General features: G+C 44.8%; 1 protein-coding gene and 1 pseudogene across 7 annotated transcripts; one reads left to right on the top strand and one right to left on the bottom strand.

Moving 5' to 3' along the window:
* LOC105498104 (RNA polymerase II elongation factor ELL2-like) overlaps positions 1-5,472 on the bottom strand; it is a 45,445-nt pseudogene extending 39,973 nt beyond the window's left edge.
* A 61-nt stretch (positions 5,473-5,533) lies between these two features.
* On the top strand, positions 5,534-12,507 carry LOC105498102 (CD1d molecule). 7 transcript variants are annotated; one of them, XM_011769955.2, is made up of 7 exons: positions 5,534-5,678; positions 8,446-8,817; positions 9,112-9,378; positions 9,683-9,961; positions 10,491-10,769; positions 11,549-11,654; positions 11,748-12,507. In XM_011769955.2, exons 2-7 carry the CDS (start codon positions 8,757-8,759, stop codon positions 11,767-11,769), a joined length of 1,014 nt encoding a protein of 337 aa, XP_011768257.1. In that variant the 5' UTR covers positions 5,534-5,678; positions 8,446-8,756; the 3' UTR covers positions 11,770-12,507. The 7 variants fall into 7 exon arrangements, with proteins under 7 accessions (XP_011768257.1, XP_011768255.1, XP_070939148.1 ...); XM_011769953.2 differs by having other exon boundaries at positions 11,546-11,654; XM_071083051.1 differs by having other exon boundaries at positions 5,535-5,678; positions 9,147-9,378.
* Positions 12,508-13,902: the final 1,395 nt, after the last annotated feature.

Here is a 13,902-nt window from a genome sequence, read left to right as displayed (position 1 = left end):
AAATGATGATAATCAGATCTTTCACCGTTTAAAACTCAGAAAATGGGTCTTTTGGAAGTGACACCTGGGAAAGACGGCTCTTGAACTCTAGTGGAAGGGGACAATACCAAGTTTTCTGCAGCAAACTTCAGGGCCTTAAGCCTTGGATCTACATCTCTTAACTCAAAATGGGCCCTCGAGACTCCTGAAACTACACCTATTAGAGATTTTAAGGGGAAGCTGACTACAGAAGATTTGGCCATAAGCAGATGGCATTCTAGATGTGGACAGCTTTCCCGAGATTGATGATCAAGACTTCTCTGGTATCACAAAAGTCTTGTCTTTTTTACTGTGTTTCTTGTCATTCTAATCTCTTCTTTTTTCTTACAGGAAAATCCGTGGGACCATAATCTATGAATGGCTTTAGTGAAGGCTTATGTTCTAGCAAGAAACCAGAGCAATTTTGGGGCCTATAGACTAATGTTCCCAAATGATTAAACAATTCCATTAATGCCAATGCCTCTTTGTTTTCCCAATGACAGTCCACCTGAAATCTCAAAGGAAGAATGGAAAGCTATCCCTGATATTCTAGCATCACTGCTATTTGGCTTCTTGCCTTCAATGGAAACAATACCACAACCTTTCCAATAATTAACCTAATCACTACCAAGTATATGAAATCTATCCAAGTGATGCCTGCAGAAGGGATATTGTGCCTCCAGGTATTGCAAACTCAAGACCTGGGGACTACCTATGTGGGTAAGAGTAATTGCTTATGTGATGTTGCTAGATTAAATGTAGTGAGGTGTCTTTCCACTAAATGTGGTTATGCACTCTTATAGTATGCTATGAAAGGACCACAGAAAGGTTAGTTTCCGACTGGACCTTGTTCAGGAGCTACGCTGACTTATGGGCAGATAAATTTATTAATAACTTGACCTCTGCTCAAACACCAGTAGGTATTTTTCACCTCATTTTCAGTCCCTGAGATCCTATATTGGGTCTGTGGAGAATTTGTGTACTCTGTTGTGCCTCCTTGTTGGTTTGGATCTTTCTGTTTGGTCTTGCCCACTCCTGCCTTCCAAAAAGCTCTGCCTGAAATTTCCCAGGGTACTCACAGGCCAAAGAGGTCAATAACTGAAATTAGAACCAACCTCAAAACAGATGAAGATCAGTTATTTTCTATTGGGAAAAGGTTCCAATCAAGTTTTTGGTGGGTCACTGTTGGCAGCAGTGGGGTACTAGTTGTATGCAGTTTGAAACCAATCTGTTTAAATTGGGGAAAAGTCTTGAATTTGGAGCCAATGAGACCTCCAGGGTCAAAGACACTTTTTTTTTTTTTTTTTTTTTTTTGAAACGGAGTCTCGCTCTGTCTCCCAGGCTGGAGTGCAGTGGCCGGATCTCAGCTCACTGCAAGCTCCGCCTCCCGGGTCCACGCCATTCTCCTGCCTCAGCCTCCCGAGTAGCTGGGACTACAGGCGCCCGCCACCTCACCCGGCTAGTTTTTTTTGTATTTTTTAGTAGAGACGGGGTTTCACTGTGTTAGCCAGGATGGTCTCGATCTCCTGACCTCATGATCCACCCGTCTCGGCCTCCCAAAGTGCTGGGATTACAGGCTTGAGCCACCGCGCTCGGCCCAAAGACACTTTCTAAAACACTTAATGAAACATCTTATAGCCTTAGATCTCCTTTTTGCCCCTATTGGGCGTTGTATGTGGTGCTGAACAAAACTGAATGTTGCACTTATCTTTTCTCTGATTTTACTGCTGACACTTACTTAAAAAGGTAGCTAATATTGCTGTTTTTCTAGATGCTGCCACCAAATACATTAAGGAATTTTTTTTTTTTTTTTTTTTTTTTAGGGGAAAGACACATAATGTGTATACAGGAGCAGCTAACAATTGGTTTGCAGGCATCCTGCATAGTGGATGGCAAACTTGGCTATTACAAGGTTTTCTTTTTCTTTTTTTTCCACAACAAATTTATTTATTTTTCTGGATGCTGCAGACAAACATCTTTATTAAAGACACTATCAAAAGTTTGGCAAAAATTTCAAAAGAGATTTGTAAACATAATGCTTCCCTTTTCAACTGGCAGCACTTTGAAAAGACAATACAGTAAGACAATACAACTTGAATCAACATTAGTTCAAAATCCTTATATTTTTGACCACATAACTTATGTTCCCACATGATAAAACAAGTGACAGTTTAAATCAATGTCAACAGATAAACTCCATGAAATGAAAGTTTGTGCTGTTTGATGAATCACAGTATGTTATGGTTAAATATATCCACTGTTTTTTATATTCCTGGCACCAGGATGAAAAAAAAATCTTTAAATGTACATCTTATGTAGGTAATAGCTTCTCTGCATATCTCTCTTCAAAAAATACTTTATAGCAGTACATAAATGGGTTACCTATACATTTAATTTTATAATTTTGTCCCAAAACTATAGATCTGTTTCATTTTCATGTCATATCAATTTTTGCCCAACATTAATAAAGCTGACAAACTTGTTGAAATGGAAATGCTTTTGTCTTCCACAACAAAAGTTGCAATTTGATAGAAAAAACAAAACAAAACAAAAACACCCTACAGTAACACTCATCAGTTGTTTAACCTGAGCGTTTGGCCTACTAGGAGTAGCAGCTTTTTTTCCTTTATGCACGCTCACATCCACACCACCTCTGTACACATACAGATCAAGCACACACTTCCAGATGCTGGTAGGCCACAATATGCTTCCCATTGCTCTAATCAAGTGGGAAGCAGTGTAGCTGATGATTAACCACACTACATACAGGACTAGCAAACACCTTAAGGCAACCATTGCAATGGGGGTTAACATGCAGGGCGGATTTAACGTTCTAGATCAAGTCAGCCTGTATATACATGTGTGTATGTGAATCTGTACACATAAACCTTTCTATTTTGTAACCCTCCAAGATAATGTTTATTTTTTAAATTTTGTGCAAATTTTAAATATTCTACCATTTAAGGCAAAGAGTTTGCATTAAGAAAGGTCAGAAAATAGGCTTATGTTTATCCAAAAGCATTTCACCTTGCACATTACTGTTGTTTTTTAAACACACACAACTTTTAAGTTTGGACACTGGATCCCCAATATCTAAAAAATCATTTCTAATAACAAACACAGGTTTTTGAGGGAAAAAAAACTGACTTGAAATGTGGACAATGGATCCCCAAAACCTAAAAAATTATTTCTATTAATAAGCACAAGTCTTGGGAGTGGAGTGGTGGGGAGGACCAGAAAGAGCAGCTTCGAAATGCAGGGAAGCAAAGTAAAATGGAAAAGAAAAAGTAACTCAAGTTTACTAATACTGAAACTTTGAACAGCCAAAGTTTCACCTTTTTAGAATTTAGAGCAACTCCTTTGGAATTTTAAATAAATAAGCTTAAGTTTACTCACATCTTCTGGTCCAAGCAGAGTTCTAGGGCCATTACTCTCTGCTTGCTGTTGGTCAAATTCACCTATTAGCTTTTTGATGTGAGCCAGCTTGTTATGAAGATATTCACATCTGTATTTTTCTTCATGGTAATTGGGACTAGACTGCTTTATCTTCTGATATTCTTGTAAGACTTCTTCATGAACATTCTGATACTCTTTTGAGCCTGGAGAAAGGTGCTTTCTTTGTGCATCTAGTTTGATAAATCTTCTAGCTACAGTCTCCATCCTGGCATGCAAAGCTCTGTACTCATCATACTCTGCATTGAAGTCATCCTTATAATTCTGGCATTGCTCATAGGAGACGATAGCGATACATTTTATCAAATAATCTAGGAGTTCAGTTGCTGAAGTTTCCATGGAGGCAGTGCAATCCTTTTTAACTCCTCCACTGGAATTTGGACTGGAGTTATTTAGCTTGGCAATTTCCTTTTTTCTCTTAAGATCTTCCTCCTTTTCCTCAATAGTCTCAATGTTGTGCTTTTTTATTTGGTCCTTTTCCTTATGTTTTTTAGACTTCTTTTTGGACTTTTTGTGAGACATTGAATGGTTTTCTTCCATAGGCTTTGGACACTTTAGTAGAACTGAACCAGGGGGTAAGGTTTCCAGAGAAGTCCTAGAGGTATATTTGTCTTGCTGATCCTCATAGATATTATCGTTTTGACTCAAACTGTCAACAGGTAGGTCTTGGGTCCCCCGGCCTTCTGGAGTGCTAGGGGAATTGGAGTTAGAATTTACAATCTGAGGAGGATGTGAGATGGGCAGATGGGTTGAAGGCAGCGGTGGAGGGGTGGGGATGGCAGCAGCCGCAGGGGGCAGCAGGAGGCCTGCAGCAGATTTTTCACTGGTGGGATTCAAATGATCATTTAGTGTTGGTGGTACTCTGTTCATCAGGTGAGATATTCGGGCTTTTCTATTCATTTAAGGATCACTAAACTCTGAATCCAAAAGCCGTTTCTGAGGAGAAGATACAGCGTCTCTACTAGAACATACAGGAGATTCTGAACGGCTGGTGCCTGCAGCATTCTGAGATGGATTTAGTTTTCTAGAGACCACTGACTCCAATGACCGTCTGTCTATTTCACTGTATCCAGGCCAGTCTCTTTGAAGCTCTTTAAAAACATAATCCTTTAAGGTATATGAGAGGTCTTTAGGATTCAGATTGGCTACCTGTTGCAGAATTGCTCCCAGGGAGTTGTTGTCTTTTTGATTGACACCATCTTTCTGCAGTCTAGCAAGTGGCTCCGGTTTCTTGCAGGCCTTCAGGGCCAGTAAGTGAATCACCCTGTCCTTGTATGGCCTCTGAGAGACGCTGCTGCTGCTGTGTGTCTCTCGAATTGTATTTGCAGGGTTCATGGGGGTTGACCGTTTCCTCTCAGGAACTGTATCTGAAACAGCTTGAGGTGCTTGCCGAATTGGCACTCTTTTCCTTACATATGGTACACCGAGTTTGATAACTTTTGTGCTTCGGTTGCGGGATTCCTCCTCTGCCTGGGTCATTCTTTCTCGTGTCATCTGATCCGAGTCGTTTGTTGCTTACACTGTAATTTTAGTCTTATATAAATCCCAGGCAGTTGAGCTGGGAGGCTCCAGAGCTGGAGAATGTTTGCTGGATGCATTCAAAGCTGCCCTGAGGGTTGTCTTTGCCCACATTTGACGAATAAAAGTTAAAGTTATGAACTTCATTGAGGAGATCATTTTTTGGGAATTTTGACAAGCCCGTGGAGTCCTTGGAACTGAATTGAAGGTCGAAAAGAATTAAATTCTTGTGGCTTTGGTAAGTGTTGATGGCCCGGATCGCCGTCTCGGTGAGCTTCACATGCAGTACAGGGATGTCATCCTGCCCCAGCCGGCCGCACGAGAGCCCATAGCGCTGCTCCTCCCTCTGGCCCGCTGCGCCCCCTGCCGCCATCTTAAACTCTCCGCGGTGCCGCCGCCGCCGCGGCTCCAGCTCTAGCCTCCACTGCGGCCCCGATTGCTTGGACTTCTGCAGCCGCCGCCACTGCTAGAGCCATTCCGCTGCTGACTTACTGCCAAATACTGCGCGGAGCCAGACCTCGGACTGCCACGGCTGCCACCAGCCCCACCCTCCGGCCCCGCGCCCCGCCCCGGGCTCGTCTCATTGGTCTCATTCCCTTCAGAACCGCCCTCATCGGCCGCCCTCCACCCTCACGGGGGCGGGGCCCAAAGTCGCTGGAGTTTTGCTCCTGGGACCCGACGTCCGAGAGGTAAGAAAGCTATTACAAGGTTTTCTAATCCTTATGTTTCTTTTAGTAGATCTCCAGGTTACTGTGCTTTGTATTATCAGGCTACTTACAAAAATGAATACCTCTTTAAATCAGGCCATTTTACAGCAAACTATGGTCCTTGATCACCATTATGCTCTGAACAAAGACTATGACCAATTGCACTTGAATACCGTTGAAGTTTCTTTATTGACTGAACTTTGAATTGTTTGATTTTGATCAGTTTGGCTTGTGGAAAGTCCTATTAAGAAGAGTTCTTTAGTTCGTTGGTATTATCCTGCTGATAGCTATTATGAAAGTTTCCCTGATGTATTGTATCCTCTCAAGAGTCTTAAATTATCATATGCAGCTATCCTTTGTATATTAAATGGGCTCCTTATGGTTAAGATAACAAAAACATGAAGAAAGCACATAAGATTCCAACTAATTTGACACTGTGAATTGTGAATTCTGAGCTGAAACCAAGTAAGTCCCTTATGATCGTGACAAAGTCCAAGCTATTGGTTAGCCTCTCAAAATTGAGAGGCTGAAATCCTCCGACCAAAATTAACCCATTTGCCCCTTCCCTCCAGCTCCTGGAAACCACTACCCTAACTCTGTTTCCATAAATTTTGCTATTTTGGAGTCCACATATAAGTGAGATCATGTAGTACCCACCATGGGCTTATTTTGAGGCTTTGAGTAAATCACCATCTCTTCGTGCTAGGGTATTCTGAGTCAATCTTGTTACAAAAGATTTTGTTTAGGTAACATATTGCAAAACATTTCATAATTCAATGGTTTCTTTCCCAGAAAAAAAGCAGTGAAAGTTTCAATAGCCAAAAAGTGTCTAACTCAACTGACCTTTGGCAAAAAATATTGGTGTAACTCCAGATGGCCCTAACTTCTGAAGGTAATACTGCCTGGCGTTTGTTGATAAACAAACAAAAACAAAAAACCACACACACACAAACCAGCTTCTTGTCTTTAAATGCACAAGAATGTTAGCACTTAAAAATTTTAAGATCCACATAAACTAAACAGAACTGTTCAAGTTTTTAAAGGGAGCTTGGAAATTTGAAGAATGTAAAGTTAAAAATATTGCCCTCTGATTCTTATAATTATTATTTTTTTTACTTCCATCCTCATAGCTTCCCTCCTATCCATTATTTAGGCAATTTTGTATCCAAATTTAATCATTTAACACCTTATTTGTTATAAGAATACGTTGCTATGTTATTTTAAGCTTTTCTGGGCAAATTACACATAATTAGATAGGCTGGGTTAGGGCTGTCCACAAGATCCCAGCCTAGAGTGTGGTACAGTAGCCTATTTTCTCTAGGACTCTTGCTGCAACAGGATATGGGAGAAGGGAAACATCAACATTAGCAGAATGGGAGGAACCAGATTATGAAGACATGATCCTTGCATTCTGGCACCTCTCCAGCTGATTGAGAAGAGGACACAGAGGGAGACAGACATATCGTCATTTCTATAATTATAAGCTCTGCTACGTGCTGAGAGGATAGGTTCTCAAAGCCAGTTAGTGTACAAGCAGTGGAGGTGGGGACTGCCCTACTTCTCCTGCCTAGGGTCACACAGTCTGGCCGATCTGGAAAGACTTCCCTGAGAAAGTGACCTAGGAACTGATATCTTAGTGGAAATAACTAGGCATTGGGAGGGTGTGAGGTGAGGAGAAGGTCAAGAGCTTTCATGCAAAGGGAACTTTGTGCGGAGAGTTTAGGCAGGAAGAGGTTTTGCAGAGTGGGGGAACTGAAAGCTAACAGCCAGGCTAAAGCACAGAGCAAATTATGCTGGAGTGTGAGGTGATGTCAAAAGGTAGACACCAGGGCTAGAGGGCGCATAATGTTGCAGGCTGTGCTAATGATTTTGTTTTCTACCCCAAGAATGCTACTTTAGGATATCAGGCAAAAGGTTAGGGTGATGGTGACAGTGGAAATGTAGAAAAAGGAACTTATTCAAGAGGTATTTAAAAAGAAGTGAAATAGAGATGAGTTGGCGATAGATTGGATTAAAAAGAGTGAGGGAGAGGGAGGTGTCAGGCTGCAGCCCAGGTTCTGAGTTGCCAAAGAGGAGTCTTTTCCTCAAGGTGAGCTAAGCCCTTGGAACCACGATTTTTGGTCACTTTTTCTTATTTTCAGTGTGAGAAGTGGGGAGTTGGCTGTCCAGGTACACACTGTCCTCTTACACTTATTCTTTAAAACAGAGGCGCATATTTGGAGAGTGAATGAGTGAGGAGCCAGAGGAGAAGGTAAGCCGACAGAGGCCAGGGAGGAGAGGAGCAAGAAGAGAGTCTGGGGGTACACCCCCGAAAAGGAGTCAGGGAAGACAACGCAGAGGCCGGGGAAGGGAGAGCAAGAACCATGACAGGGGGAAAGAGAGGCTAGGGAACACTGAGGTGGAGGAATCCTGGGATATGACAGTTGTAAAGAATTGTAGCCAACCTAATCCAGTCCTCTCAATGTGCAACTGAGGAAATTAATTTTCATGTTTTTACTTTATTGTAAATGTGATACTTGCACTTGAGAAATTTTGGAAAACAGAAAGATGTAAAGCAAAGTAAGATCACTCACAGTCCTTCCACCTAGAGACATCTACTGCTAAAGCAAGGACTTTGCTCCTTTTTTCCCTTTGCATTTTTACCATGGTTGGAATTGTAACACAGACACAACCTTATGTCCTGATTCCAAAACATAAATAATGGTTGTAAAGTGTCCCACACTTTGACCCAAAGTCTCCGTTGAAACAGGAGATTGAGACACGCCAGTTGTGAAACCTACTGAAGTGAGCGGCGGCGCCAGGACTCTTGGGACCCCGACCTCTTTGCAGCTTGCACAGCTAAGGGCGAGGACACCCTTCAGCAGAAGCAGCAAACCGCTGACAAGCCGAGGCAGGAGGCCTGCCGGGGTCCGGGCTTGGGAATTGGCTGGCACCCAGCGGAAAGGGACGTGAGCAGAACAGGAGGCGAGAGGAGTGCGCAGGTCAGAGGGCGGGGCGCGGCGGAACTCCGGGAGGCCCACACGCCCGGCGATACTCCGCGAGGTCGCCACGCCCGGCGATATGGGGTGCCTGCTGTTTCTGCTGCTCTGGGCGCTCCTCCAGGCTTGGGGAAGCGCTGAAGGTGGGTGGAACGAGGGCGACTGGGTGCGCTCGCGGGAGGGAGGAGAGAGGGAGCTGGCAGGGACTGAGGGCACCACCTGATGGGGACGGGTGAGACCAGGGACGCACTGGCGCGATCCAGAGAGAAAACTCGCTACTCCTTGGCTCCGGGGAGAGGCAGCGCGGCACAGAGTTCGCTGGCATCAGCCCCCCTCCTGAAGCTCATCTCCTTTTGTTTCTTTCCTTCTTCTTTCTCTTTATGCTGGCTGCTCCCCCGGCCACTTGCAACGCGCCTCCAATGTTCATTCTCTCCCAGTCCCGCAAAGGCTTTTCCCCCTCCGCTGCCTCCAGATCTCGTCCTTCGCCAATAGCAACTGGACGCGCACCGATGGTTTGGCGTGGCTGGGGGAGCTGCAGACGCACAGCTGGAGCAACGACTCCGACACCATCCGCTCTCTGAAGCCGTGGTCCCAGGGCACGTTCAGCGACCAGCAGTGGGAGGCGCTGCAGCGTGTATTTCGGGTTTATCGAAGCAGCTTCACCAGGGACGTGAAGGAATTCGCCAAAATGCTGCGCTTAGCCTGTGAGCTGAGGGATCCTGGGCCGGTACCTAAGGGGAGTGAATGGCCACAGAAGCTCAACTGGGAGACTGTGGCACCACCTGATGAGATTCTCTGCTCTGTCCACCCTCTTCTGATTTCCTTCTACCTGGGGATGTCCCAGTCTTTGACTCTTCAAAGTGTCCCTCGTTCCTGCCTACGCCGGGTCACTTACTCTCCTTTCCCTGAAGTCTGGGTCCCCATTATAACCTGCACATCAATTTCTTCTCTTTCATCTCTCCCAGTCTTTCAAACCCTTCTTTGATCTCTTTCCATTCCTCTCCACAGATCCCATGGAGCTCCAGGTGTCTGCTGGCTGTGAGGTGCACCCTGGAAACGCCTCACATAACTTCTTCCATGTAGCGTTTCAAGGAAGTGATATCCTGAGTTTCCAAGGAACTTCTTGGGAGCCAGCCCAAGAGGCCCCACTTTGGGTAAACTTGGCCATCCAAGTGCTCAACCAGGACAAGTGGACGAAGGAGACAGTGCAGTGGCTCCTTAATGACACCTGCCCCCAATTTGTCAGTGGCCTCCTTGAGTCAGGGAAGTCGGAACTGGAGAAGCAAGGTCAGCCTGTCTTCCTTACTCCCTGCACTCCACTTCCGGGCTCCAAACGGGCTTTTCCATTCCAGGGTTCTCATCCCTTTGAGCATTCAAAGAAGAGGAAGGCCCAAGAGGGGCTGGATAAGGGGTGAGGGTATTTATTCATTTCACAGACATCAACTGAGCACCTCTTGGGTTCCATGAATTCAGTTAATGAACAACTGGGGGTGAAAGGTGTCAGGCAGGTAGGATCCCTACTTGGTGGGGGGATGTTAATTAATGCAATGTTTGAAATAGGCTACATATGTTACTTCCAAACAAAGGGCGTTATAGGAAAACAGACAAGGGGCATTTATAGGAGGCTGGGACCAGAGGAGAAAAAGTATCAGGAGAGGCACCCTGAAGAAGGTGGGACAAATGGATTGAAAGTTGTGAGAGACTTCATTTCCAGAAGTGAACATGCCCAGGGCATGAGCTTGGTATGAGGCCTGGAGACTCTAATGCAGTTTTCACTTTAAGATCCCCCCCCCCCCCGTTCCCTTGTTGGATACAGTGAAGCCCAAGGCCTGGCTGTCCCGTGGCCCCAGTCCTGGCCCTGGCCGTCTGCAGCTTGTGTGCCATGTCTCAGGATTCTACCCAAAGCCCGTGTGGGTGAAGTGGATGCGGGGTGAGCAGGAGCAGCAGGGCACTCAGCGAGGGGACATCCTGCCCAATGCTGATGAGACATGGTATCTCCGAGCAACCCTGGAGGTGGCCGCTGGGGAGGCAGCTGGCCTGTCCTGTCGGGTGAAGCACAGCAGTCTAGAGGGCCAGGACATCGTCCTCTACTGGGGTGAGAAAGAGCTGGGCCCCACTGGAAATGGCAGGAGGTAGTCCTCAGGCATAGAGGGAGGCACTGGGGAAGGATGTGGCTTGATACACCCAGGTTAGAAGAGTTTAGGAGATGAGGCCCCCAATAAGAGGGATAGAGAGAGGGGTTCCAGATACAGGAAGGAGGGAAATAAAGACCTGAAAGTTAAAAAGGATTGAGATAAAGTGTTCTGTATACAAGAAGAAACAAGACTACAAAATTCAAGGATCCAGAAGTAGGCAGCGAATAAACAATTCCAGGAGGATTCATTCCTCGGCAGAAAGGGAGCCAGGCCTTTGGGAAGGCAGGTTAGCAAAGATAGCTTGGTTGGTTGAGTGATCCCTGTGTAGGAGCCGATGAATCTGCCTATAGTATCTCATCTCATCATTCACAGTTTTCTTTGAAGCAAGTACTGTTCTTCTCATTTTATAGATGAGGAAATGGAGGCTGAGATAGGTTAACTGCCCGGAGCTACATAGAAAGTGGATGGGCTGAATTTAGATTCAGGTCTGCCTTGCTACAAACCTGTTGCCCTTTCCCTCCATGCTACACTAGCAAATGCCAAAGTGGGCTGAATTTGGGATGCCCAGGCACTGAAAACAAGATGGGGAATCTAAACTTATGAGAAATAGAAATCAGTGTTTTAAATGGAGGAGGAAATAAGAAGCACCTGGTACCCTCACACATGCCTAGACCAGGGGATCGGATATAGAGAGGGAGGGGTCCCGTGCTAAGAGACAGCCTATGTTCCTCCAAAGCAGGTGGGAGCCACACCTCCGTGGGCTTGATCGCCTTGGCAGTCCTGGCGTGCTTGCTGTTCCTCCTTGCACTCATTGTAGGCTTTACCTTCCGGTTTAAGAGGCAAACGTAAGTCTCCCCTTTCCTTTTCCTCAACCTCTCTCCCCTTCATTCCTGGCTCCGCTTTTCCTTAATGGTCTTTCCCTTTCTATTCTCTCACAGTTCCTATCAGGGCATCCTGTGACTTGCCTTGCCACATCTGTGTCTCTGGAACCCAGGGTCTCTGGACCTCAGGTTCCTAGGACTTCAGCCCTGGTCTGCTGGGGAATTGAAGATGAAAGGAGAGATACCTTGAAAAAGTAGAGAACAGTCATAAGGCAGCTTTCATCACACCCTTTTAACACTTATCTAAAAGAATTTAAATTCTTTAAAAAAAAATTACACTACAAGTTTATAAGCCCAAATGGCTCTGTGAAATCAGAAGGGCAGATGCCTGCAAACTTCTGTCTGAAGACCTACCAGGGACAAGCAGGTAAGAGCTGGGGTGTGAGTGTGTGTGACGGGCTCTGCAATGAACTGGAACGAACGCACATGTCCTATCCAAAGGCATCAGCTGCACTTGCTTGTTGCCAAGTGTGAAGTCAGCAGGACCTGGTTTGGCTTTAACCATTTTTCAAGAAAACTGGAAATCTAGATTTTTGTGCGAACATGCCTGATTTTAAAAGGTTGACTCAAGTTTTTACAAAATACTATGTAGGACTTCCAAATACATACCTGCTGACTGATGACAAACCCAGGAGTTTGTGTCTCTTTTATAAAAAGTTTGCCCTGGATGTCATATTGGCAGTTGGAGGACACAGTTTCTATTGTAAATTTGGATTTACGACTGAAGAAGGACATTTCCTCTTTAAAAAAAGATTATAAGAAACAGAGGCGTCTCACATTTTTACTTGGTGTAATTAATAAATGAAGAGAAATCATAGTGTATGTGTATTATGTTGAAAAAAATTACTCTGAGTAGGGATATTTATCTCAAATGGTCATCCCTTTTTTTCCTTGGAAGAAGATTGTCATGAAGGCATCCCTTCCTTCCCAAAACAACAATAGCAGCAATAGCAGTCTCCTTTACTTATAGCTATTAAAAGAGACAGTGCAGGGAAAGGGCTACCACTTGGGCAAGCATGAGGTGCAGCGATGATGGTGATGGTAACCCAGCTATGCTGTGTTCTTATCTTAGAGAGGACAAAGCAGGAAACTTACAGGAACAGCAGACCTTTCTGATGCCAAAGAAATAAGGAGACCAAAATCATGTTTGCCTTGCTGGGAGGTAATCTCCTGGCAGTCAGGGTCCCTGAACACCCAGAAAAAATAAGTGAGACTTAACTGTTGGAGAGTGTTTGTTTGAGAAAAGTGACATTTCACACTCTCTGTACTACACTTGCACATATGAATTTAGGATATGGGAGAAGATTCTGCTAGCTTCAACATATCCCAAAGCACTTGGACATACCTATAATCCAAGTGCTCGGGGAGGCTGAGGTTGGAGGATTGCTTAAGGCCAGGCATTTGAAATCAGCCTGGGCAGCATAGTGAGATCCTGTCTCTACAAAAAATTAAAAAATTAGCCAGTCATGGTGGTGAGCGCCTGTAGTCCTAGCTACTCTGGAGGCTGAGGTGGGAGGATCCCTTGAGCCCATGAATTCCAGGTTAGTGTGAGCTATGATTGTGCCACTGCACTCTGAGGGTGACAAAGGGAGATCCCCATCTCAAAAAAAAAAAAAAAAATTTGTGCTAGCTTCTAAATCAATGGTTCACAAATTGTAGTAACCTGACCAGCAGCCTCAGGAGGACCTGGGAACTTGTTAGAAATGTAAATTGTTTTGGGCCTCATCCTATACCCCCTGAATGAGACACTCTGGGTCTGGGAGCGGGCTCAATAGTCAAGCCCCCTGGTGATTCTGATGCTTAGCTAAAGTTGGAGAACCACTGTTCTTAGGCATTGTGCAGTGTTATACAACAACTTCCTCAAAATGCTAAGTGAAAAGGAGATTGGCCTGGCGTCAGTCAGGGAAGGCGTCCTGGAGGGAGGGGAATTTGAAGCAGGGTTTTGAAAAACAAAGGCAGTGAGGTGAACCAGCAAGTGCACTGGCTGAAGGGCCTGGAGTTCTAGCCTCTGAACCAGTTTCCTCCTGTGCCAAAGGAGGATAATAATGTGTCTTTTTTTTTATTTTATTATTATTATACTTTAAGTTCTAGGGTACATGTGCATAACGTGCAGGTTTGTTACATATGTATACTTGTGCCATGTTGCTGTGCTGCACCCATCAACTCGTCAGCACCCATCAACTCGTCATTTACATCAGGTATAACTCCCAAT

The sequence above is a fragment of the Macaca nemestrina genome, chromosome 1, assembly GCF_043159975.1.
Source record: "Macaca nemestrina isolate mMacNem1 chromosome 1, mMacNem.hap1, whole genome shotgun sequence".
Taxonomy (NCBI): domain Eukaryota; kingdom Metazoa; phylum Chordata; class Mammalia; order Primates; family Cercopithecidae; genus Macaca; species Macaca nemestrina.
Note: the sequence above shows the minus strand (reverse complement) of the source record. Positions and strands in the feature narration are given on the sequence as shown.